Source organism: Lithobates pipiens, unplaced genomic scaffold (assembly GCF_037356315.1).
Source record: "Lithobates pipiens isolate NorthernLeopardFrog02 unplaced genomic scaffold, aLitPip1_a1.2 Scaffold_19, whole genome shotgun sequence".
NCBI lineage: Eukaryota > Metazoa > Chordata > Amphibia > Anura > Ranidae > Lithobates > Lithobates pipiens.
This window is the reverse complement of record NW_027507764.1, coordinates 382,846,729-382,872,177: the sequence shown is the minus strand read 5'-3', so window position 1 is coordinate 382,872,177 and position 25,449 is coordinate 382,846,729. Positions and strand designations below refer to the sequence as shown.

General features: G+C 39.4%; 1 protein-coding gene across 8 annotated transcripts in view; it reads right to left on the bottom strand.

Annotated features, from left to right (window-relative positions):
• Positions 1 to 3,287: 3,287 nt before the first annotated feature.
• ZNF516 (zinc finger protein 516) overlaps positions 3,288 to 25,449 on the bottom strand; it is a 147,970-nt gene continuing 125,808 nt past the window's right edge. For 7 of the 8 annotated variants that reach the window (XM_077492347.1, XM_077492351.1, XM_077492349.1 and 4 more), the window contains 3 exons: positions 22,071 to 23,513; positions 16,688 to 16,792; positions 3,288 to 5,964 (listed from right to left, as the gene is read on the bottom strand). In XM_077492347.1, the coding sequence (XP_077348473.1) occupies positions 5,741 to 5,964; positions 16,688 to 16,792; positions 22,071 to 23,513 (1,772 nt within the window). In that variant the 3' untranslated portion in view covers positions 3,288 to 5,740. Of the gene's footprint in view, positions 5,965 to 15,559; positions 15,628 to 16,687; positions 16,793 to 22,070; positions 23,514 to 25,449 lie in introns of all 8 variants that reach the window. The other variant, XM_077492353.1, reaches the window with a different exon arrangement.

Genomic DNA, 25,449 nt, shown 5'->3' with positions numbered 1-25,449 from the left:
CATCACCACAGCAAAGTATCAGCATCTAGAGTTAAACAGAGGGAATTGAAAACACCACAAGGAAATAAAAAAAAGGTGTGATAACTGATAAAAGTTTTTTGTAGTAGGTTTGGATTTTCCTGCAATGTGGAAGCAGAACAGCAGCATAGGATCAGACACAGAAAATGCTGATGGTTATAATGAAGGTAAAAATTTATCTGGACAATTTCTACATCACAATAATGATCAGAAATTGCTGTGGTAAAGATGTTAGTCAGTCAACAGGAATATGGAGTGGTTTGGCTATACCCTCATATAAAAATTATAAGGGATCAACAGTTTGTGGGAAGAAGACACCAAATAAAATGAAAGCGGAATTCCACCTAAAGCGGGATCTTCCGTTGATGCTCCTTCGCCCCAGGCCTAGGTGATACCACTGAAGTTCTCCCCCCACAACCTCCCAGAGGGCTGCAGGACCATTCAGCACAAGCAGAGTGGAGCCAGCTGTGAAGCTGCAAGTAGTCATAGCCAGCTTACCACAGGTAACATGGCGGTGTCGGGGACTCAAAGAGCGGCAATGAACCGGCCTGGGCAAAGACAGTGCTGGATCCCTGGACAGGCAAGTGTCTCTTTATTAAAAGTAAGCAGCTAAAGTTTTTGTAGCTGTTTTTTTATTTAATTTTTTTAAAACTTTAGAACCTAAAAGTATTTAGAATATAAAAAAAACATGGAGGGTTGGTAATTATCAGCATCCAACAGCTGTTATTTAAAAATAAAAACAAATTCCCCCTGTGTTAAAGTTGAGAAGCAGTAAATATTACAGTTCCTTTGCCACACTTACACTTTGCAGTACCATATTGAATCTCTGCAATATTCACATATTCTGAAACTGGATGCTACAGAAAAAATAAGGAGCAGTTTTGCTACCACAATAATTTTTTTTTTAGAATAAAAACGAAGATTAAGGCATGAGATGTAAAAGAACTTAAAGTGGTTGCAAACCCTTTACAACCACTTTTACCCAAAAGGTAAGCCTATAATAAGGCTTACCTGTAGGTACCATGAATATCTACTAAACTTGCACCGTTTAGGAGATATTCACTATATTCTCAGACATCATCAGCACATGTGCGCTGAAGAAACTGCTTGCTTGACATTTTTTCAGCTGTGCCTTGACCAGCACCTGGGTGGGAGTGACATCATCGCAGCTTCAGCCAATCACAGCCTTTGTCTTGCAGTTTTTTTTGTTTGTTTTTTAGATAGTTCACAACCACTTTAATCTTTATGGAGGAGGGGGTGGGTGTTATTTCGGTTTTCTTTTTTGCAATTGCAAGGGTAACAGTTTACCCATCCTCATTTTCATTCCTGCAACTTTCTCAGGTATGTGAGATGAAGATACTATTATCCACAAGTTTGATTTTGGAAACAAGCTTTTATTCCTGTAAAAAATGTAAACTGTAATCCTTGCACTAGCTTCACTGCCTTGCATGTATACAGTCAGAAAAACTAAAAGCACTGGTGGGCATGCTCATACTAGGCCCATGACTCAAGCATTGATGCAGGGATGGGGACCCTAGGACCAACAAGTCAGCCACTGACTTCTATATCTCTATATGCAGGATTAAAATACAGAAGCTGCCGTTTTCTTTTCTATAGTACCCTGCCTGTCATGATCATCCTGTAATGCTTATTGAAGTGAATGACTGGCTCAATGTAAATAAGCCAACTGTCAAGTCAGAAGTCCTAAGCCCTTGTGCTCGATTCTGGGTCAATGAGTCACTAAATAGTTAGGACACAGAATAAGCATGACCACCTAGTAAGTACAATTTATAACAAATGTATTTTAAAAGGACACATGGGCTGGAATCAGGTCTGCACAAAGGTTTCACATCACTGCCCAGTGCTACACAAATATCTGCCTGCATGCCTGGTGTTCTGGGACTATATAGCTAGACTCGCAAGAAACAAAAAATCCTGCTAACCATTTCTGGAATCCACTTCCACACAGTAAGTATTCTCACTAAGCAACTGCAGTACTTTTGGGGGGGGGGGGGGGGGGGGGGAGAAACACATCTACCTTCCATGGTTTGAATAATCCTGTAACTCTACTGTAGAAAATAAAAAAATTCTTACCCTTCAGGCTGGGTTCACACCACAGCACCGAGCAGCTCACAGCAGGGGTCCGGTGTGCGTCCCTGTTCGCCGCTTCAGGTCCGATTTCAGCCCAAATTTTTGGCCGAATTCTGACCTGGAATGGACCAGAAGATGGTCAGGACCCCTGTGCAATTTGCACCAACGCGGCTCCAGGGATGTGTGAACTGGCTCCATAGAGAATCGGTCACAAGTCGGGGAAACCCGCATCCAATTCACAATAGTGTGAACCCAGCCTTAAAGTTGTCCTTTAACCTTGCAGTCAAAAGGTAACTCAAAGCTTAACAGAACAAGCTGATTGGCTATCATGAACAGCTGCACCAGTTTTAGTAAATCTCCCCCGGTATGACTATCTGCTTGTGTATTTGGTCAAATGACAACCATTATGTCTCTATGGTTGACTTTACCCACCTCCTGCCCAATGTATGAACAAATGACGAGGGGAGTGGATGCTCTGTTGCTCTCGGATGACATAATATGACGTTGAATCAGTCTCACCTTGCAGCGATCACGGGCACAGATTGACCCCGATCTCGGTATAGAGCCAATGACAAGGTTTTTTTTTTTACCCATGTAAACAGCTGTGTCCAATCACAGCTGATCATGTGTAAACAAGAAAATGCCAGTTATCCGCTCTCTACGCCTCACACCAACAGAGTGATCGGCGCCAATTCCTCACAGGGGAGACCAGCAGTGCCAATCAGTGTCCAGTGATGCCAATCTGTGCCCATCCGCCGCATATACATGCCACTTATCATTGCCCATAAGTGCCGCCCATCAGTGCCACCTCATCTGCACACAGCAGTGGAGAAAAATTACTCATTTAAAAAATTTCCTGATTGAAATTAAGACATTCTTTTTTTCTTTTCAAAATTGGGGGGGGTGGTTAGCCCAAAATAAAAGTGCTGAAAAAATGCCGCCAAAAGAATGTGTGAAAAAAATTATGAAATTTTCATTTGGATTTGCATGACCGCACAATTGTCAAAGTGTGATAACGCTGAAAGCTGAAAATTGGTCTGGGCAGGAAGGGGGTAAAAATGGCCAGTATTGACATGGTTAAAGTTCTGCCTAAGCACATATTGGGCCTTAGGCACCTCTAGGAACAAAACCATTACTATAATAAAAACATAACAAAATAAGAGTCTGTATACATCCAGTGTAAACAATCAAACCCTTTATTGTGTAAATTACATTAGAGCGCTGTAAAAAATAACCTGTTAAAGAGTGAGAAACAGTAGATTGGTAGAGGTAGTAGGAAAATTTATGTAACAGTCCACAGATAGTTAACAGGAGTGTATCAGGCTAAAGTATTTTATTTTGAAAAGCTGATCAAACAGGTTAACTAAATAAATAACAAAACAAAAATCATTTAAATACTATAGTCTAGAGGATTTCTACAATAACAAATCAACACAATACTGATGATAAAATAAAATAGCACAAAAGCTACACCACTAAATAGGGTGATATTACAAAAAAAAAAAAATTGTTAGGATCCGTGGAGATTTTTTTTTTTTTTAATGCTTGTTCAATTAAGTGAATCTTATTTCTGCACTGTACACAGCATATAATTATCTACAAAGGTTTCCCCCTACTGTTGTTCTCCATAAAGAAACATTGACATCATAAACTTGTAGCATCAGTGACATTCATGCTTCCTGCCAACCGTCAGATGTTCTTCAAAACCTGTGCCAAACTGAATCAAGACTCTATTTAATTGTAAGATCACTCCAAGCTGGAGTGTTTAATACCATAGGTGTCATGTTTTGAAGGTTCTAATAGCAGACTGTATATTATAGTATTTAATCCGTTTGTTTTTGTTTTTTTTTCAAAAGTGATGACATTTCACGGGGGAAAAAAAAAAAAAATTAAGCGTTGTGTCCAGTCATATTAAATGGAGGAAACCGTTATCAACCAGATTAATTATTAGCAAACATATGGAATGAATCCAAAATAAAATATTTAAAATACAACACTTCAGATGTAAGCATTTCTGAATCCCCCTCCTACCCAGGCAATACTCTTGACACCAAATTTAGCAAATAAAATGGTGCCCAGCTTATCACCACACAAAATTAAAACATTTAGTTTCTGGTATAGCCATACAAGAACTTGAAAATGTATTTAAAGAACTCAGAATAAAATAAACTACATTAAAATATCTGTTGAAAAAATGCCTATTTTTTTTTTTCTTTTGAAACAAAATCTTTATCATAAGCCCACATACTACAAAAAACAAGCTATTCTTTATAGTACAAAGTAAACTGTCGCTCTTACCAGTATTAAAAGGTTAGATTTTTTTTTTTTATCTGTACATGTAAAATTATTGCTTTTTTGAAAAATATATTTAGCATGCTAGGATTTTATTTTATACCCATTTCCTGCCTTTATAAAAGGTTACAATTAAAAAAACACACACACACTAGTAAAGCTTTTGCATTTTTTTTTTTTCACAGAACATATTCTTTTCAAGGCAGCAGTAACTTTTTTGATAATGCATAAACTCATATGTGCAAAAATTTGGAACTCTTAGATGTGTTGTTGTAACACATGGTGTCACAGCAACGATGGGCAAAATAATATCTATGAACACATATGCAATCCCTCTCAGTGAACAGCACTGTAGTGCTGTCTGCTAGACTGAAGGGGTAAACCGAGTTCGCTGCTTTATTTTTGTTTACCATCACCTCACCATAAAAATGCTGCAGAAGAGGTATATAAAGCTTTTTTTTTTTTTTTTAATATATGTTCATTCCCCCCACAACCTGAATGCCACCAAATAACAGAGACAACTTAATAAGCAACATCAAACATGCCATAACAGGGAAAAAATAAATCTTAAGACCTCTCTCAAGGTACCGGCTTGGAGAAGGGTGGTTTTTGCAGTGGGGAGATGCATGCATGCTATCCCATGCGCAACTATTTTTTAATTTTTGTTTTAGTATCCCTACCTAGTACAGTACTAAATTCTGCAGCTGCTGTGTGGCATTTATAAAGGGAAACATTGCATAATCATTTGTGAGCAGGTGTAAGAAAGTAGCCCTATTATAAAAAACAAAAAAACAAAAAAAGGTCCTGAGAGTAAAATCAAGAAGCATTTTTCCTACTGTATTAGTGTTCGTGTAGCATCATGTTAAGTGTTTTATTGTTCACTTCTGTCAACAGAACGTGGCGGCACATTGTGATTTGCCGTCAGAATTAAGACCATCAAACTTGTGGGCTGGCCTTCAGATTCAATAAATGCATATTATTATGCAGCATCACTGAACAGTCCGGCTTTAAGCAAATCAGTGGTAAATAAATCCAACACGTTACTTATTGTGCCTTGTCTCAGCTACTCCTGACACTCAAAAGTAGTCCTCTGGAGTAGATTACAGATCAGTGCTTAAACTGTCCCAACTGTGTTATGTTGTACCCTTCCATCCAGTGTGTGATGAAATTCTGCTTTATGACCGAGTCATGTGCCATCTCAGCATCTGCTATTTTTTTTTTTTTTTTTTTCAACAAAGTCTGAATAGCATTTTAAATGATATGGATGTATATTCACCTACATCTTTACTATAAAACACTAATATCGCTGCACTAAAAGGGAAGGTGTCCCATTTTATCTTCACTTTGATGCAACAGCTCCAGTGACTTGATGATTAGAAGGCAAGTTTTCCAGCTGGTCCTCCATATAACTGGTGGGATTGTCACTTTGGGGTTGGTTGAGCTGCTTGTCGGGGTATTCGCTGTTATCAAAAGGTACCCGATGCACACACTGCACATGAGTCTTTAAATTCCCTTTTTGAGAGGCACTGTATGGGCAATATCTGCACTGGAATGGTCTCTCCCCTAAGAAAGAAAACACAAGAAAAATCACTTTTTTCAAGGTATTACTGGTTATCTGACTACAATATAGTCACCAACGGATTAAACTAAAGTTACCCAAAGACATTGTCATGTTTATCAAAAAAATGTATGCCTACTCAGGCCATAAGCCAGGGATCAACGTGGGGTTCTGGTGTGTTACTTTTGCAGACATCTTATTTTCTGAACACAAATTTTGTAGCTTAGCTATGGTCCCATGTGCAGTTCTTAAAGTGGAGTTCTACCCAAAAGTGGAACTTCCATTTGTTGTACTACTTCACCCTTCAGGTGCCACATTTGGCACCTTTTGGGATTGAGGGGACAGGATACCAGTCTTTCACAGGTAACCTGTTCCCACTTCTGGGAGCCTCAGTCACGGGTATTGATGTCACTGCCTGGGCTCCCTCCAGAGGAGCGGAGCCTCGCACATGCGCAGTAGGGTTCCCAGCATGGGGTTCTCTGACTCACAACGGAGGCAGTATGCAGCTGACAGCTGATGAAAACATCAGTTTTGGTGCCGACATTGCTGGACTCCAGGACAGGAAAGTGTCCGATTATTAAAAGTCAGCAGCTGCAGTATGTGCAGCTGCTGGCTTTTAATTTTTGCAGCGCTGGGTGGACCTCTGCTTCAACCCTTTCGTGACTAAGCCCATTTTTGACATTTGGCGTTTACAAGTTAAAATCCATATTTTTTGCTAGAAAATTACTTGGAACCCCCAAACCTTATATATTATATATATATATATATATATATATATATATATATATATATATATATATATATATTTTAGCAGAGACTCTAGAGAATAAAATGGCGATTGTTGCAATATTTTATGTCACATGGTATTTGTGCAGCGGTGTTTTAAACTCAACTTTTTGGGAAAAGGGACACTTTCATGAATTAAAAAAAAAACTAAACAGTAAAATTAGACCAATTTTTGCATAATGTGAGAGATAATGCTACGCCGAGTAAATAGATACCAAACATGTCACTCTTTATAATTGCGCGCACTTGTGGAATGACGACAAACTACATTACCTAAAAATCTCCATAGGCAACTCTTTAAAAAAAAATTCCGGTTACCAGGTTAGTTACAGAGGAGCTCTAGTGTTAGAATTATTGCTCCCGCTCTGGCGATCGCGGCGATACCTCACATGTGTGATTTGAACACCGTTTACATATGCGGGCGCGACTTCCGTATGCGTTTTCTTTGCTGCGCAAGCTTGCGGCGATGGGGGGGCGCTTTAAAAAAAAAATTCTTATTTATTTTAAAATTAACACTTTTTTTTATCACTTTTATTGCTGTCACAAGGAACGTAAACATCCCTTGTGACAGTAATAGGTGGTGACAGGTACTCTTTATGGAGGGATCGGGGGTCGAAAAGACCCCCCCATCCCTCCTTTACACTTCAAAGTATTCAGATCGCCGTTTTCGGCGATTCTGAATACTGTATTTTTTTTTAAACCAGCGCCATTGGCAGCCGAGTAAACGGGAAGTGACGTCATGACGTCGCTTCCGTGTTTACGATTCGGAGACTGGAATGAAGCTGCTTATGGCTTCAAGCCAGTCTCTCCCTAGCTCCCGGAGGCATCGGATGTTTGATCGGGGCTCCCGTTCAAAGGTAAGAGCGGCAGGATGTCCCCTCCTGCTCCTCCAGCATAACAGCCGAGCGGCTTTTAGCCGCATGCTTGCTTCTTCAACTTTAGAAATGTCAATCTACGGACATAATTTTTGATTGTGCTGATCAAATTATTAAAGACAGCTACCAATTGCAGAGACTATGATTGCAAATTATGGGTCCATGCACAGTAGGCAGCAGAAAAAATGCTAGAACTGCTGTCAGAAAAAAAGCTCCTGTGGAGCATATTTTACACGTGTTCAGGTGTGTTTATGTACATAAACACTAGAAAAAAAAAATTTACATTTAAAAACCCTAAATTCCACGTTTAGGAGCTTCAAGCATTTTTTTGATGCTCAAAAGCACCTTTCTACCCAAGTCCGTAAAACACCCAAATGTGCATGGGCACATAGGCCAATAGAGTGACTTCTGCAGGCTGAAAGAAAAAAAAATACCAAACGCCTGTATAAAAAGCATTTTTATGCCAGGGTGCATGAGGCCTAATTCGCACTCTGCAACAGAATGGCTTACAGATGGTTAGGAGGAAAAAAAATTATAAATAACTTCCACTAAAATCATTAGTAGTTGAATGAAAAATATGCTAAATGTCTTTAGGTAACTTAAGTCTAGCTTAATCTAGTCAATGTCTATTAAATTCCTGTTTCATTAACCTGCTATTTCAGGAAAACAAAGCATATCAAGTTCCTTAAAATGATCTGGCAAATGTCAAAACATGACCGGAGGCCATAATGAAGAAAAGGAAAGGGGTCAGTGAAGGAAAACAGGTAACAGTACTAACAAAAAAAAATGAAAAAATAAAGTGAAAAAGCAGACATGAAACAAAGTAAAATGTTCTTTGTATGTCAACATAGTGAAGAAAAATCACAGTAATGCTCTCATACACATCTGTCAAAACCTAAACAGAATTTGCAGCAAATTTCCATAAAGAATCACAGAGGTTCTTAAGTAGAGGGAGGAAAAAAAGCTAAACATTAAAATGTGAACTAATGTGAGCCTGAAGCATTCACAGGATTGCTTAACAATGACATTTTGCACGTCACAGAACAATGCCATGCTCCTAAAATAACATGGCAAGCTTAAGATTTCATTAATACATTAACCTTATAAGTGGAATTAGTGAGGAAATCAATTATAAATCAGGAAAAACCAACCAGGCAAATTCTGTAAAATGTTAAAAAAACAAACAAATGCAAACTAAATAAAATTTTGAGATTAATACATAACAATGGTAAAACAGTTATGAAGCAAATATTCTGTAACGGTCATATATGTATAAAATTGCCATTTATATCACCCAAAGGATAAAAGTCAGTCCCTGTGACACCAATACAGCCATGTAGTATAGTAAATGTACCTTTGTTTATAGAAATGTGATCTACTTTGAAATGCTTTTATTACTTTTTGCAAAGTATGCTGCTGGGTATTTGTGCATTGCCCCATTTTTGACATTAATGGAATTAACCAGCAAAACTGATTAATAACATTTAGGCTCTATGCACACTAGCGTTTTTCGTAAGCTCAAGAGAGCTAGAAATAAACGCGGGATGGAAATTGCTGATAATAGCATTTTTGTGCCAGCTTCTAGTAGTACTTGAGTAGATTTTAGAAGCTTTTAGGAGCATTAGCATTTTTGCAGTACGTGAAGGAAAAAAAAAAAAAAAAAAAAAGCTAAAAAAAAATAATAAATAAATAAGCTATTATTAGGAGCATTTAGAAGCCGTTGGGACAGGGGTCTCAAACTCGCTGCCCTCCAGCTATTCCAAAACTACAAATCCCATGAGGCATTGCAAGGCTGACAATTACAAGCATGACTCCCACAGGCAGAGGAATGATGGGACTTGTAGTTCTGCAACAGCTGGAGGGCCGCTAGTTAAGTGTATTGAGGTTTTTGTTCTGCAGGAAAAACACTCCAAAACTCTCTACAAAAACAATTTTTTTTCTGCTCGTAGACGCTGAAGCTCACAAAATACGAATAGCCTAAAGTAGTGTGCATGGACACATAACAGGATTTAGCTTCTAGAAGCTTAAAAAAAAAACAAAAAAAAAAAAACACTAGTGTTCATGGAGCCTTAGAGTTAGAAGAAATGCATTCATAAAATACAAATAAGAGAATTGTGGAAAAGTGTAAAAAATTAGAGTAACTATAATAATTTTCAACACAAAGTCTATTACAGGATTCTGATTATTCACCACAAAAAAAGTTCACAAATAGTTCCTACCAAAGTGTCAATGATGACTGGCCTTTTTGTTTTGGGATTAAAGCGTCACCCATTTAGGATTTAAAAGAATACATAATTTGATAAAAGATATTTATCCATCTCCACAAATGGAGCCCTAAAGATCATAAAACAAACTATTGTATATGATCAACATGTAAATATATTTAAAAGCTGCCTGTTTTGTCCACGGGTTTTCCAACTAATGTTCAGTCATTGCATAGAGCAATTTAAAAAATATGGGGTATATTGCAAAAATAATATTTATGTTTGTAAGGAATTGTAGGAAAATTAACGCAATCTTAGAAGTTACTATTCAATCCCCATGTATAGTGGTAGTTTTAAAGAAAAATAGGGTTTGCTCAGACGTCATCACCTTCTCATACTGCTCCTAGACTCACATTCTAAAACCCCAATTCGAAAAAAAGTTGAAACGCTGTGTCTACATAAAAACAGAATGCAATGATTTGTAAATCTCATAATTGGCAATAGGTCAGTATTTCATTCACAATATAAAAGAGAAAACATATCAAACGTTTAAGCTGAGAAAATAGACCATTTTAAGAAAAAAAAAATGTAATTTTGAAATTGATGTCAGCAACATGTCTCAAAAAAGTTGGGACAGGGCCATATTTACAAAGGTGTAGCATCTCCCATTCTTTTACTAACACTCTGTAAAGGCCTGGGAACTGAGAAGGCCAGTTGCCTGATATAGGGTTCTAACTGCTCAACAGACCCGGGTCTTCTTTATCATTTGAAGATGCACCAAAAATTTTCAATTGGTAAATGATCTGTACTGCAAGCAGGCCAGTTGAGCACTCCGACTCTTTTACTATGAGGATATGTAGTTTTCATGGATGAAGTATGTTTTTAGCATTGTCCTGCTGAAATCTGCAAGGCCTTATCTAAAAAAAAAGTTGCCATCTGGATGGAAGCAGAGGCGGCTTTAAAACCTGGATAAATCTTTCAGCATTGATGTTTTGCCTTTCCAGATGTGCAAGGTGCCTGTTACATAAGCACTAATGCACCCCTATACCATCAGAGATGCAAGCTTTTGAACTGAGCGCTAATAACAAGCCAGACGTTTACTCAACTCTTTAGTCTGAAGGTCACAGTGCCTATGGTTGTGAAAAAGACTGTCATATTTCAATTTGTCTGACCATAGAACAGTTTTCCACTTTGCAAAAGGCCATTTTAAATCAGCTTTGGCCCAAAATAGACAACAGTGTTTCTGGATCATGTTTAGATATGACTTTTTCTTTGCATGATAGAACTTTACCTTGCATTTTTAGATGGCATGGCAAATGGTGTCGACAACCAGGGATTTTTGGAAATATTTCTGAGTACAAGCAGTGATGTTCATGCCTGTTTTTGATTCAGTGGTGTCTGAGGGCATAAAGATCTCAGACATCCAGTATTGAGGTTTGACTTCATCCCTTTCGTATAGAGATTTCTCCAGATTCTCTGAATCGTTTAATATTATGTACTATACATATTTATATATTTAAAGTCTTTGTTATTTTATGTTGAGGAACCTTAATCTGAAGTGGTTTGACATTTTTTTAGATGCAGCTTTTCACAGATTGGTGAACCTCTGCTCATCTTTCCATCCGAGACAGTCTGACTCTCTTAGATGCTCTTTTTATACCCAGTCATGTTACTGACCTGTTGCAAATTTACCTAATTAGCTGCAAAATATTCTGCCAGCTCTCCCCTTTAAGCACCACATACTTTGCCAGCTCTTTGTTGCCCTGTCCCAACTGAGACATGTTGCTGCCATCAACTTTAAGATGGCGTGTGTAGATTTTACACAGCGTCTCAACTTTTTAGGAATTGGGATTGTATATGCAGGTCTATATTCAATGGACAATGCATATGTTTCTGAAATCAAAATGCTGCATGCTGAAGGACCCCCTACTTATGTTCCAGCTGCTCTTAAATTGACATTAAGGGTGGTTTCACACTGGAGGCGCTTTACAGGCTCTATAGCGCTAAAAATAGCGCCTGCATAGCGCCTGTAAAGAGCCTCTCCGCTCACTCCAATGTGAAAGCCTGAGTGCCTTCACACTGGAGTGGTGCCCTTGCAAGATGGTAAAAAAAAAAAAGTCCTGTAAGCAGCATCTTTGCAGCACTGTAGGGGTGGTGTATACACTGCTACTAATGTGCCCCTGCCCATTGAAATCAATGGGCAGTGCCGCCAAACAGCAGAGCTTTGTGGGTGGTTTTAACCCTTTTTCGGCCGCTAGCAGGGGGGGTTAAAATCTCCCCGCTGAATATCGCCGCTAAACAATGGTAAAGCACCATTCAAAATAGTGGCGCTTTACCCGATGCCCCCAACGCCTCAACGTGTGTATGAATGTGTTCTGCTTTGCATTATGTTTGATAGGGGTCTTAATTCCTACCCAGACTTTTGCTGTGAGTTTTTGTCACAATGGAACAATCTGTTAACGTGGTCTTTTAGCAAAGGATGAGTGTGTACAACTACAAGGGTAAAAGGCATTCCTCATCAATGGGTATGGCCTCTTCAGGGTGGAAGACAGGGAGGAGAGCAAAGGAAACAGGAAACTTTGCAGAACAGACATTCTTACACCAAACAAAAAATAAAAATAAAATAAAAAAAAACACTATAAACCACACAACTTTGTGCTGTCACAAAGTCAGCACTTTCATGTTAAATCATACTTGTAATAAAAAAGGCTCAATACTTTTCTAGCAGCCAAATTGTTAATATACCACCTCTTGATTCTCACCAGCAAACTGCAAGTATTTGGCAGGTTGAATATCTGTTTTCCCTGTTGTGCAGTGTTTCCTACTTCCGGCCAGTATGTCCCATAATGATATCTGAGCGAGCGGGAATAATCATTGGGCTGGTCAAATAATTGCACCAGCAGAAACAAAGAGGTTACATCACAACATATAGGCCACCAAGTATAACTGCCTTTTCTATTACAGGTGTGATTTACCATACAAAATGTCCCTGTGCTGTTGTGGTTATGTGGTTTTCTAACCACTAGAGGGTGCTTTTTTTTTTCTTTACTTGAGGGTTGTCCTACACTGACTAAACAAAATGTCCAGTGTGCACGATATGATAGTACACCTTTATGTGACCAAAGTATGCCTAGGAAAGAGAAGTCTAATAAAGACACAGGCTTGTGCAATGCCTGGAAGCCAGCAGAAGTCTTAAGCACAGTACTGAATTATTGTTTAAGCCTTCAATCAAATGTGTGTCTAAAGCACTTCCTATGAATAAAGAAAAGGGGGGGGGGGAGGTACTGTGCTTGTAAATGGTAGTATTTTGAAGCATCTCAATATATTTTTAAACACACATTTGGAGAGCAAGAAGGTTGAATAAGCACAAGTTTAAAGTGGACCAATTCAGTTAATTGGCTACAAAATACATAGACCCACCAAACTAAGGCTCCATTCACACTGGGCTTAAAAAAAATGCCAGTTCCCTTAGCAGAAACAAAACGCTCATATAGAGCATTTTTTGTACAGAAGTTTACACATGTTTAGGAGAGCTTTGTGCTTTTTCTGCCAGTAAGTTCAAATAAGAAAACGCAAATCAGAAGGTTTTTTTTTTCCCTCTGCCTCTAAACAATGAGCTTAAAATATGTCTGTAATTGTCCTAATGTGCATGGACACATAGGATAACAATGAGCTGCTTCTACAGGCAGAACACAAAACTCCTGTAGAAGTAGCTATTTTTAAGCCAAGTATGCATGGAGCCTAATAAAATAATGTCTTGTTCCACTTGGAGTCAAGAAAAGAAAAGTATAAGATTATACCATATACAAACTGTAAAGAGATACATATACTGTATATTATACCTTAGACTAACCCTCAAGTTAGTCATTACTCATGTGCTACAATACTATGATATATTTTGCTGGTTTTATGGACGTGGCATGACATTTGTCTCCTATGTAATTCATGACTTACAAGGCAGAAATATAAGATGAACATGCACTGCTGACTTTGCACGCTCATGAACAGTAATGGCACCCCAGTCTTAGCTGTAGGGTTCAATATTGAGTTGGCCCACACTTTGCAGATATAAATGCTTCAACTCTTCCAGGAAGGCTGTCCACAAGATTTAGGTGTGTGTCTATAGGAACGTTTGGCCATTCTTTCAGATGCGCATTTGTGAGGCAGGTACTGATTTTGGAGAGAAGGCCTGTCTTGCAGTCTCCGCTCAAATTCATTCCAAAGGTGTTCTATTGGGTTGAGGTCAGGACTCTGCAGGCCAGTCAAGTTCCTCCACCCCAAACTCTCTCATCCATGTCTTTATGGACCTTGCTTTGTGCACTGGTGCGCAGTCTTGTTGGAACAGGAAGGGGCCATCCCCAAACTGTTCCTACAAAGTTGGGAGCAGGAAATTGTCCAAAATGTCTTGGTATGCTGATGTCTTAAGTGTTCCTTTCACTGGAACTAAGGGGCCAAGCCAAACCCCTGAAAAACAACTCCACATCATAATCCCCCCTCCACCAAATGAAAGGTGCATAAAGACATGGATGAGCGCGTTTAGGGTGGAGGAACTTGACTGGCCTGCACAGATTCATGACCTCAACTCGAACCCCTTTGGGATGAATTTGAGCGGAGACTGCAAAGCCAGGCCTTCTCTCCAGAATCAGTGTCTGCCTCACAAATGTGCTTCTGGAAGAATGGCCAAACATTCCCACAGACACACTCCTAAACCTTGTTGACAGCCTTCCTGGAAGAGTTGAAGTGGTTATAGCTGCAAAGGGTGGGCTAACTCAATATTGAACGGTACAGCTAAGACTGGGGTGTCATTAAAGTTCATGTGCATGTTCATCTTATAGTTCTGCCTTGTATGTTATGAATTACATTAGGAGGCAAATGTCATGCCACGTCCATAAAACCAGCAAAATATATCATAGTATCTTACTGCTAATAAGAGGCAACAAACATGGTCAGTTCTCAACTTTTCTTGAACATCACTACATTTTTATTGAGCCAAATTAAAATTGCATCAAGGAATACCAAATGGTTATGGTGTGTCACAGGATGTGCGAAAAATACAAAAAAATTTTTAGTTGTGATAAACTCCCTAAAATAATTCTTCACATATGCTTCTTCACTGTAAACAGAGTGGGGAAATGTAAATGTTATTTGCTTGTGATTTTTGCATGGCAGGTTTTAAAATGTTTAAGTCTTTACAATTGATTTTTTTTTTAAAACACTAATCATGTGACTACTGTCATAAGTGGCTTCAGGTACATTTCATTCAACAAGTGTGTTCACATTCTTCTACAGGTAAAGGAAGGCTAGAAGTCAGAAGTGAGTAGAAAGGAAGTCTGTTAAGACAGAAGACATTGGACATCAGAAAGAGGAAAGCACACCACCATACAGAGTCCACAGAAGCTGGAAGGTCAGGGTAAGGCATTGTTCTAGAGAGTTCATGAGCAGACACTGGAAGTATACTCTTCAGAAAAACACAGACAGGTTCCTCCTTTTTATAAAATATAGAATCTGTATATATAAAGAGGATTTCTAAGTTAACACGAAGTGTATAGTGCATGATTGGTTATTTGTTCCAGTTTTTGGGAAGGTTGAATATTCTCATAGTGGGTCAGCATACAAGTGACAATCTTGGCATTGATGATAAAAAAAAGTCAGTGCTTTACTGAGGAGTACTGCTATGCGACTTTTCTCCCCAGCAATCATCAAAAAACCAAACACTCAATTCATTGACAACATACTTGTTTTGGGGCATCTGCGGAGGTGGTGTGAACTTCAGTACCTCGGAGTCCATTAGACTCAAAAACCACTGTGGGAACAAGGGGTCTTGTTAAACAGAGGAGCATTGAAGCTTGAGTTAGTGTGTGTACATCATAGAGACCATTACAGTTTAACCACATTAAATAGGGAAGGGAGGAGGAAAAAAAAAAAAAAAGACACCAGCTACTTGCCTGTGGCCAGTACATACCAATTTACTGTAACACTTTCAGTGAGAGTGTGTGCTAATGGCAGCCTAAGGCCACTGCCCTTTTTAATTCAGATTTTGGTGCTGAAGAAAGCAATCACTGACAACATTAATTATCAGTGTGTGTATAAAGGGACCCTCTACTTGCATTACTTACCATTTGGCCTCTGTCATTTCACATCAGAGTGGCTTATGTATGCATCATTCACACTTCTGCACCAAAGCCCACTAGTCTAAAGCTGTCAGACTGCTCATAGCACATCTCATCTCTACCTAGCTTAAAGTGTAATAAGAGCAAAAAATAAATTGGGCTAGGTTTAAACGCATATTAAATGGCTGTGTTAATTATGTTTCAATTATCACTGTCCAGACTACAGAGGGCATTTTCCCATAAAGAAAAATGTCATAAGGTGAGAATGGAGATGATCATGTAAAACAGGGGTTAATGATATGCAGAAATGAGTAGCTGTATATCGGTGTGCTTGTGGCAAAATGAATCACTTGCATATTTATTCATAATCATTGCCGTCTTTTGTTAACCTTTCCCATCAAAAAGAGATTCTTCTCCTGAATCACCAACAGGAACATACAGCTGACATATCTCAACAGATGGCTTTAACTCTTTGGAGGCCGCAGGAAGTTAAAATTCAGCCAAGACTGAAACCTCTTCTGCTATTAATACAAAGTCCCCTTCTCAGGACAAACTCAAATAAATCCCATCACGGCCCTAAAACTTATTTAAGCTCAAAACCACCACAAATTTCCCATAAATTCGGAAAAGACAGAAAATGCAAGTATATACATAAAGCCAAAGCAACAAGTTTTTTTTTTTTAGCAGGTTAGTCTTGCAAATCTTACAAAATGTGGCCACTTTAACATAGAGACAATTAAGAGTAGAATCTACCTGTATGGGACCTCATGTGGGTCCTTAAATGGCTTGGCTGGGTGAAACACTTTCCACACTCGATGCAAACATAATCTCCTTGGCGTGCTTGTGTCCTAAGCATTCCTTTTGTTGATAGGAAGGAGGAGGGAAAAAAAAAAAAAAAAAAAAAGTTGAGAAGAAAACATTATGCTGGAAGAAAACATCATTAGTATGTCTAATGTGTCATTATATGAGGCTACCTTCAGGCCCTGGATGAAAACTGTCAGCCTTCATCTGGGCTGGGGATGACAAACCAGGCACACACAGGACTGCGAGAATGCATAAATTACATTGAATTAAAAAGCGCTCCCCGTGATGTGCCCGCACCAGGACTGGCATGTCAGGTGTGCGCTTTTCAGAGCAGCTGGATCCACTTTTCAGCCATCACCCAGCTTTGTCAAGCAGTGTATCAAGCAAATCAAAGTGACTCCAGCATGCCAGAGACTAGTCACATGGATAATAGAAAATGAGTAGAACCAGAGCCCGTCTGTCCCCCCTGGGCTGATGTACCTTGGAGACAAATGCAGAGTGAGTGGAGCCATCACAGACTGATCAAACCTTTAGCCCTTACCTATCTGCCTGCTGGTGCTGCTTTGACCCTAGACCTGGGAGGCACAGACTAAAGACATCTGAGAATGAGAGTGTCTTTCTGGATGCTTTGAGACAGTAGCAGCATTAAAGTCCTATTTCCTGCCGTTAGTAAACATGTTTTCTGGGCCATTAGCATTTGTGGAAAACTACTCAAACCTTCCTTTTTTAAAGGTCAGTTTACAACATCTGACTTAAAGGGCTAGCTGTTGTCTTTGCTGCTGATTGAGAAAGACATGTCTGACTTTTAGTTTTCTTTTGAATATCATTTGCTTCTGTTAACTAGAATCTTCCAGAAACAACATGATGTGCTTCCAGCTTGTTTCAACACATTGCAAGATCCATTCGGTGTTAGACTGCATTTGATAAAAATCCAACCTGATCAAATTACTTTTACACTAGTTGAAAAGGTACAACAAAAAAGGGGTAATTTATGCAAAGCACGCCTGTAATGTATACCTTCTTTTTAAGGATGATATAACTTGCAAGTGATTAATAAGAACTCAAAAGCAAAGTGTGATAAAACAATTTATCATGAAAGACGTAAAGTCATCAGAATATATATTACAGCTAAAGCATAACTAAACCCCAAACCAAAAATACAATTTATTCTAGCTTACCAATCATTAGTTTTCATTTAAGCTTTTATTACTTTTTTTATCTGATCAGCCAGTAACACTTCCCATCTTAGGCTGGCCATACATGGTGCAATTTTCAACACAGGTAGTGCTGACACGGGAATCCCTCCTGCAAAGCCATGGTCTGCTCTCGGGAGGGGGGTGCACTCTTCCCTGTCAGGAGAAGACTGTGATTACCGCTAGTGGCTATAGTAGCCCGGCAATAATCGTAAGAGAATCCGGCAGGCTAGTTGTACCCAAGGTGATCGATCGATCAACTTGGTACATTCAGCCTGTCCCATTAACTGTTCAAATCTTGGATGGTTCAGCAGGAATTCAAACCGCTGGCCTTAGGGTAGCTACATCCACTCCTTCACTGTATCTATGGAGGGGCAACATAGCCATCCTTGGACAGCAGCATTGGCAATCAGTTGAGAGAGTAATGTTGCATGAGCTTTACATAAATGACTAACCATTTAAAGCCAAACTCCAGCATTCTTTTAGGAAAAGGGTTTTATATAAATAAAAGCTGTCCACTGGAAGCACCCATCAGTGTTAAATGATTGGTCTCAACCCTTTGCCACCTTTAGAAGAGAGCTTGCTTAAGTGTAACTAAATGTAACTTATAAAAAACTGTGAGCAGGCATCTCACACGCTATGTCTCCTCTGCAATAACACATACTTAACTGCCTGCTCAATGTCTTCTATTGAATGTATGCCGAGTTTCGCATGAGCAGCTCAATGTGCATTCCTAGCACACTCCAGCTGTGCCGGAATAATTCACTCCCATGCACATACTTGGGGCGACATTCCCCCACTGGCCAACAGGCCCAATAACCCGACACATGGAAGTAGCCAGAGAGAAGATGACTGAGGCCATCAAGGAATGTTGCTGTAGGTGGAGGTACTTTTGGGGGTTTATTTCCTTTTTAATGGAACTTGAAAAACAGACTTATTGGCCAGATCACCAGGTAATACACTATATTACAGATAGGACTCAGACTAGTGAGACTACGATAGATTTCATTTTTGGATTATGGCCATAGTTATACTATAAGGTTTTAAAGACAGAAAAAAAAAAAAAACTACTTAATTTTGTAAGGAGCTCTTTATATTGGAACTCCTGTTTGGATTTTTGCCAGTATCAAAGCACTTGCCTTGTGGTCTTATGCTGTCTCAAGTTACACTTTCTAAGTAGTGGGGTGAGGTTGCTTTTTCAAGTGAATTTATTACTTTGCCCATTTCTCTATTTAAAAAGGTACCTATACAGTGCCAATTTTTATCAGCAACAAAGAATTTTAGAATTACCTCAATGATGACTGGATATTGCCTGGGAAGGATGGACAATGCAATCAATCATTCTGTGGTTGCATCGTGTGACTTTCGAGTAACTACTACTGCCTTTCACCCATCCCATATCTGTAATATTTGGACATCAATGTCACCCTGTAGTGCCTGTCCTTGGGCAGCACTTGTTGGGCTGACTGTGAGCATCATCCCTACAGTACCATATGAAGCTCTGAAATAAGTTCTTCAGTGAACTGTATCCAATATCCCAAAGTGGCCCACAAATTGAAATCTCCTGTTAAAAAAACAAGACAAAAAAGAAACAAAAAAACTACTGAAGTTGTTGAAAGTGGAACTTCAACAAAAATCATTCTAGTATTATTTGAGGTATATATGGATTATAACTTCTCAACATTTTACGGTTTATGAGACATTAACCATGGCTTGGTGAAAATAGTGAATTTTTCTTCACTTTGGGGAGGTTTCCTCTCACTTTTTGTTGGGTGTCTGTAACAGAATATAAGAATAGTAATGGCTTGCCAAAGCAAGCCTTGCTAGTTGGAAAAATAGTATTTTTACTTGGAGTACATTATGGGACACAAGATTAAGTATTTCGATACACTAGGTTATGCTGCTGCCTACAGGGAGCATACATACTGGCAAAACAAAGCTGTAAGGAAAGCCCAATATACCCTCCACCATCCCCACTTCCTGCCTGCCTCCGTTTTGTAGCAAGCAATAGTAGCAATAGCTCACAAGAACAGAGGGACGAGAGACCGGATTTTCTTATATACCTCAGTAATAAGTAGAAGAAAAAAAAATACAATAATAATTTAAATTCACTTACTTACCAACACATTAAGGGACAGGATGGAAGAGTGGGCAACACAGCAACAAAAGGGCTAACAGGCCCACAGAAAAAAAAAAAAAAAAAAGCAGTTGAGGGGAGGACTCAAAGCTACCTGATGAACCTTACGATTGAAGCTTACACCAGCTGAGGCCTGAAAGTCTACCTGGCAAAAAACCTAATGAAAGCATGAACTAAAGCCAGGTGAAAGCCTTTCAAATCATAGAAACAGATGCCTGATGCTATAAAAATAAAAACCCCAAAAAGAACTGATCTGATTTAGACAGGGAGAGGTGGGGACTTTGCTCTGAAAGGATAAGTTCACTTTTGAAACATGTCCCTCTTGTCCCATACTGTGGTCTTGAGTGAATTAAACCTGTAGAACTGCATTAAAGGAAGCCACCATTACAGTTGATTGCTTCTGAACTGCAGGTCCAAACATGGGAGAGGAGAGTCTGTACTTTGTTCAGAGGTGGGAAAACCTTAGAGAGGGCAATATCTGGGTTCAGAGCCAGATACACCAAGCAATAAGAAGAGGGTTCCGTTGCTCATGTATAGAAATTTAGGATGCACCTAAATCTCCATCTGCATAGTCTGCTGGACATGGGCTGATAAAGCCTGAGGAGATCACCCAGATATCCTACTATAGGAATGCCCTGAAAGCAAAAGCAGGGTAAGAACAGCGGCTAGCACCTTGGTGAAGACCTGAGGTGAAATTAACAAAACAGAGGGTAGGGCAAATAACTGGTAATGTTACATACCCACAGCAAAACGCAGGAAGCACTTATATGCCAGGAAGATCGTGGTACGCAAGTAAGCAACTTTGCGAGGATGCTGGCAAGTTTGAAAGCATAAAATGGCATATCAGACAGCTTTATTTGGCCATTATGCAATCTGCTGGGTAGCAGCATAACCAAAATATACCTGAATACTTAATCCTGTGTCCCTTAATTGTATGATTAGGAAACCAGTTTCTTCTTAAAAGAAATAATTTTCTGAAAAGAAAGGTTTGCAGTAACTGCATTCTAATTTTTGCAGCTTACAGCCAGCAAGACTAGAAAAAAAGGGTATTTTAGTTTTGGATAGAGTGGAAAGAGAACAACAAGAACACTTGTCAATTTTAATTGCCATTTGTACCCGTTGGGGAGATTCACCCTCTCGATTTGTCCTGTTTACCATTAAAAGTGAAAGTAAACAAAAATCCCAAAGTTTGTGTTGTCACCAGAAAATTAGTGGGGGGGGGGGGGATCTTCCAATAGGTACACTAGTTCTGGTGACACAGGGGTCCCCAAGGTATTCCCTTAATTTACAGGGATTTCCTGTTTGGCTATGGGACAGGAAGTGAAGAAATCTCCCCAATGGGACACAGCTGGAAAAAAAAAAGAAAAAAAAAAAGCAGACAGCGATTGTAACCATCCCTTACTTTATTAAAAAAAAGAAAAAAAAAAGTTTTGCCTACAGTTTTACTTTATCCTATCTACACACGCATGCCAGAAGTTGAGTTCAAGGTGAAGCCAGAGATTTGGTTTCAGAATTCAATTAGGGCAGCACAGTACTATAATACATTGTGGTTGCATCACTTTGCACCAAACAAAGGTGTCTGCAATGTATGGCCCTGCATCTCCATCCACCACCATGGTCTCAACACCTCTTCTAAGGATGCATACAGAACACTTTCAAACAATGGTTTGCTTAGCGTGATATGTGCTGAAGAGGGAAAACAAATACTGTAGCTGCTGACTTTTAATATAAAGACACGTTCCTGTCCAGGGAGCCTGCAATGTTGGCACCTAAAGCTTTGCTTTCAGGTTTACTACTCCTCATATGTAACAGATTTATCTTAAACTCTAAACAGGTATATGTGCCATACATATCCATGTCTATGGAATGTCCCAAGTATTAGGACTGATAGGAGAAAGTCAAATAGCAAGGTTACAAACATAGAATAAAATGTTCAATGTTTCAGTTATACAATTTATTACATATCTACATTGTAATGGCAGAACAAATTAGAGCAATTTACCTGCATTATCCAAATTATTGTTATTGGCTCCCCAACTTTGGTACAGTGTAGCTAGGTCCTTTGGAATGTAGGTCTTAAAGATATTTAAAATGTCTAGTTTCTTTTCATGGCCCTCAGGTGCTTGTTCTTGTTTTACTGGTTGAAAAGGCGAAGAGGCACCTGTTGCACTTGACTGAGTTTGCAAAACAGAGTTTGACTTGGATCCAGCACTACAGTTAGGCGCTGTTCCAACTTCATTTATATTCTTGGCCTGAGATTCCCTTTGAGGCACTAGAGGGCTCTCCTGTTTAACATGTGGATCTACTTTATGAAATGGAAATTGTGGTTGTGACAATGTGAATTTGGTTTTAATCGCATCAGGCAAAGAAAGTTTATTTGGAGATGCATAACTAGGCACTCCCTGGGAAATTATGTATTTTTCGGATTGTTTACTACCAGAAGGCTGCAAAATTTGCCTTGATACAGATGTTAGAGCAGGTGTGTGACTTCTGCTGTAGCTTCCAGCTTGGTTCAATTTAGGGCTTGAATCATATTTTGCCTTTGACACAGGCTGTTGTACCACTGAACTGTATTGCTCCTGAGCATGTGCCACTTTGGGCTGTCTTTGTGCATTCAAGCTTGCCGATTTAGGTCCATTAAACCCACGAGAGTTTTCACGCACCTGAGATCCAGAAGTAGCCTTTGAAGTGTTTCCCATTGTTGCAGGACTGCCTTTAGGTGCTGAAGGTGCATTAGGCATCTGTGTACGCGTGAACCTGGCAATGGGCAATGGTTGGCACTCTTTGCCACCAAGTGCTGGAGGAGGACCAGTGCGCCCATTTCTTACAAGAAAAAGCACATTATTTTTCAAATGTTTAAATCCATTTGGTTGAACCCACTGCGGAGCCATGGAATTGCAACTGACTTTATGCCAAATTCTTTTGTGCATCCACAAAACCTCAGGATAAAAAGTTTTATGACTACAGTAGGGACATTGATGAATAACTAATGCAGCCTTCAAAGATTCAGTAGCACTCTTACTACAAAACTCATCTCTACTTGATTTTTCACTTAGATCCAGTGGAATAAGACCTTCTTTAACCACAGTGGTAGCGGCTTGTGCTGAACGTTCCTTAAGTAAATCAAGTGCCATTCCATTTGGATACATTTTCTCAGATGCCAAATGTTTTTTCTTGTCAACAGTCTCAGCATTATTTTGCACCACAGAAATCAATGTATTACTATTCGGGATAGCTTTGTGAGGGTCTGTGTTGTATTTGAGAGCTGGTACTTTCAAATCCTGCGAAAATTCACTTTTTACAAATGGAGGATTTTGCACATCCAATTTAATCTGGTTATCATCACATTTGCTGGCATCTTCAGAAACAGACTGATGATTGATTGCTTTTGAAATCTCCATTGGAGTATCTTCACCAGAGAAGTCATGTTGGTAGGATTTCATACCTAAAATTATAAAAAGGCACATCAGTACAAGAATCAGTTAATGTAAAACATATTTATTTTTATTTATTTTAAATGAGAAGCTCATCAACAATGTGACTAAACCTAGCATGGAAATGTAGCCTAAAAACTTTGTCCTCTTCTTAGAGGAGTCACAATTACCCAACCATAAATTCCTTAAGCCCTGTACACACGGTCGGAGAATCTGTAGGAATGCATCTTATCGGACTGTGTCGTCAGATAATCCGACTGTGTGTGGTATGCATCGGACTGATTCAGTCCGAATCTCCGTCCGACCCAATTTTCCAACATGTTGGAAATATTTCCCGACCAACTGGGCAGGTCGGACCTAATCCGATCATGTGTATAGCATTTTGATCGGACCAAGTGCCACGCATGCTCAGATCAAATTCCTACATCAAAGCTATTGGCTACTAGCCTGAATGTAGTCCCATCGTAACAAAATTACGACATCACGTTCTGAAAGATCGGATTTTTCGCCAACTTGCCCCAACCGTGTGTATGCAACAGTTTCGGACACAATCCGTCGGACTAAATCCGACGGATTTGGTTGGCAGAATCTCAGACCGTGTGTACAGGGGCTTAGACACGAGTTACTCTAAAGAGCATTCATCAAAAATACGATTTAAAAGGGGGTTTTAAACCCTCATGGTTTTTCACTTTAATGCATAATTAACTACACAGTGGAGGCAAGTATGACGTGTGTTTTGTTTTGTTTTTTTAAAACTAGGGTTTACAACCCCTTTAAGCTGCCAACAAGTGGATTGAAATTTGGCCTACTCAGCAGTGATTGGATGAATTTTGATCCATCTATAGCCATTCCTGTTTATGAGAAGTTGATCTAAAAATCGACATCTCGTGAACAGGCTTGCTGAAAAAATTTTCTTCAATCAGTGCATGCAGACAATCTGCTGGAGCAATGATCTACATATTCTGATGGCAGGGGAGTTCCACTGTCAACATACAAAGACACAGCATGGTAGGTTCTCACCTTGCAATATACTGGTGTCCGGTGTAAATATTAAGTCTTATTTTGAGCTTAATCCTCGTCAGTGTTGAAATGTACATTAAAATGAACAACTTTTTGATCTGAGACAGGGTCCCCATTTTCTCAAACCATAAATGTGCAATCAGGCGAATGTGCTTTTGCCTGAAAAGTCAAATTGTCTCAGCTTCTGCTTGCACTGAAGGTGAGAAGAGGCTTATAAGCCAGTCAGTGGTTCTGCTTAACCACTTCCTACAAATGTCCTTGGATTTCAGTGGTTCTACCCGGATCATCTCTGCAACCCCCAAAATTAATGATTTATTTGTTGTAAGCCTGTACACAAGAATGGGTTAGGGAGCTGAGGAAAGTATAAGGGAGGGAGGACAGCTCTGCATTCTGTGTAATCCATCAGATCCTCCTTTTACATTTCTCTACATTGAACCTCATTTGCCATGTAGTTGGCCACCCCATTAATTTGTTCAGATCTTTTTGCAAGGTTTCCACATCCTGCGGAGAAGTTATTGCCCTGCTTAGCTTAGTATCGTCTGCAAATACAGAGATTCAACTGTTCACCCCATCCTCCAGGTCATTTATGAACAAATTAAATAGAAATGGTCCCAGCACAGAACCCTGGGAGACCCCACTATTCACCCCTGACCATTCCGAGTACTCCCCATTTATCACCACCCTCTGAACTCGAAAAATTAGGAACAATGGTCTGGCAATTACTTGACTGAGTTCCCCAAGTACCCTTTGGTGCAAGCCACCAGGTCCTGGTGATTTATTAATGTTAAGTTTCCCAAGTCTAATTTTAATACTGTCCTCTTAACCATGGAGGTGCTTCCTGTGACATGTCTTGAGGATAAACACTGCAGTTTTGGTTACTGAAGCCCCCCCCCCCCCACCCCCCTGATTCCCTCGTGGAGACTGAGC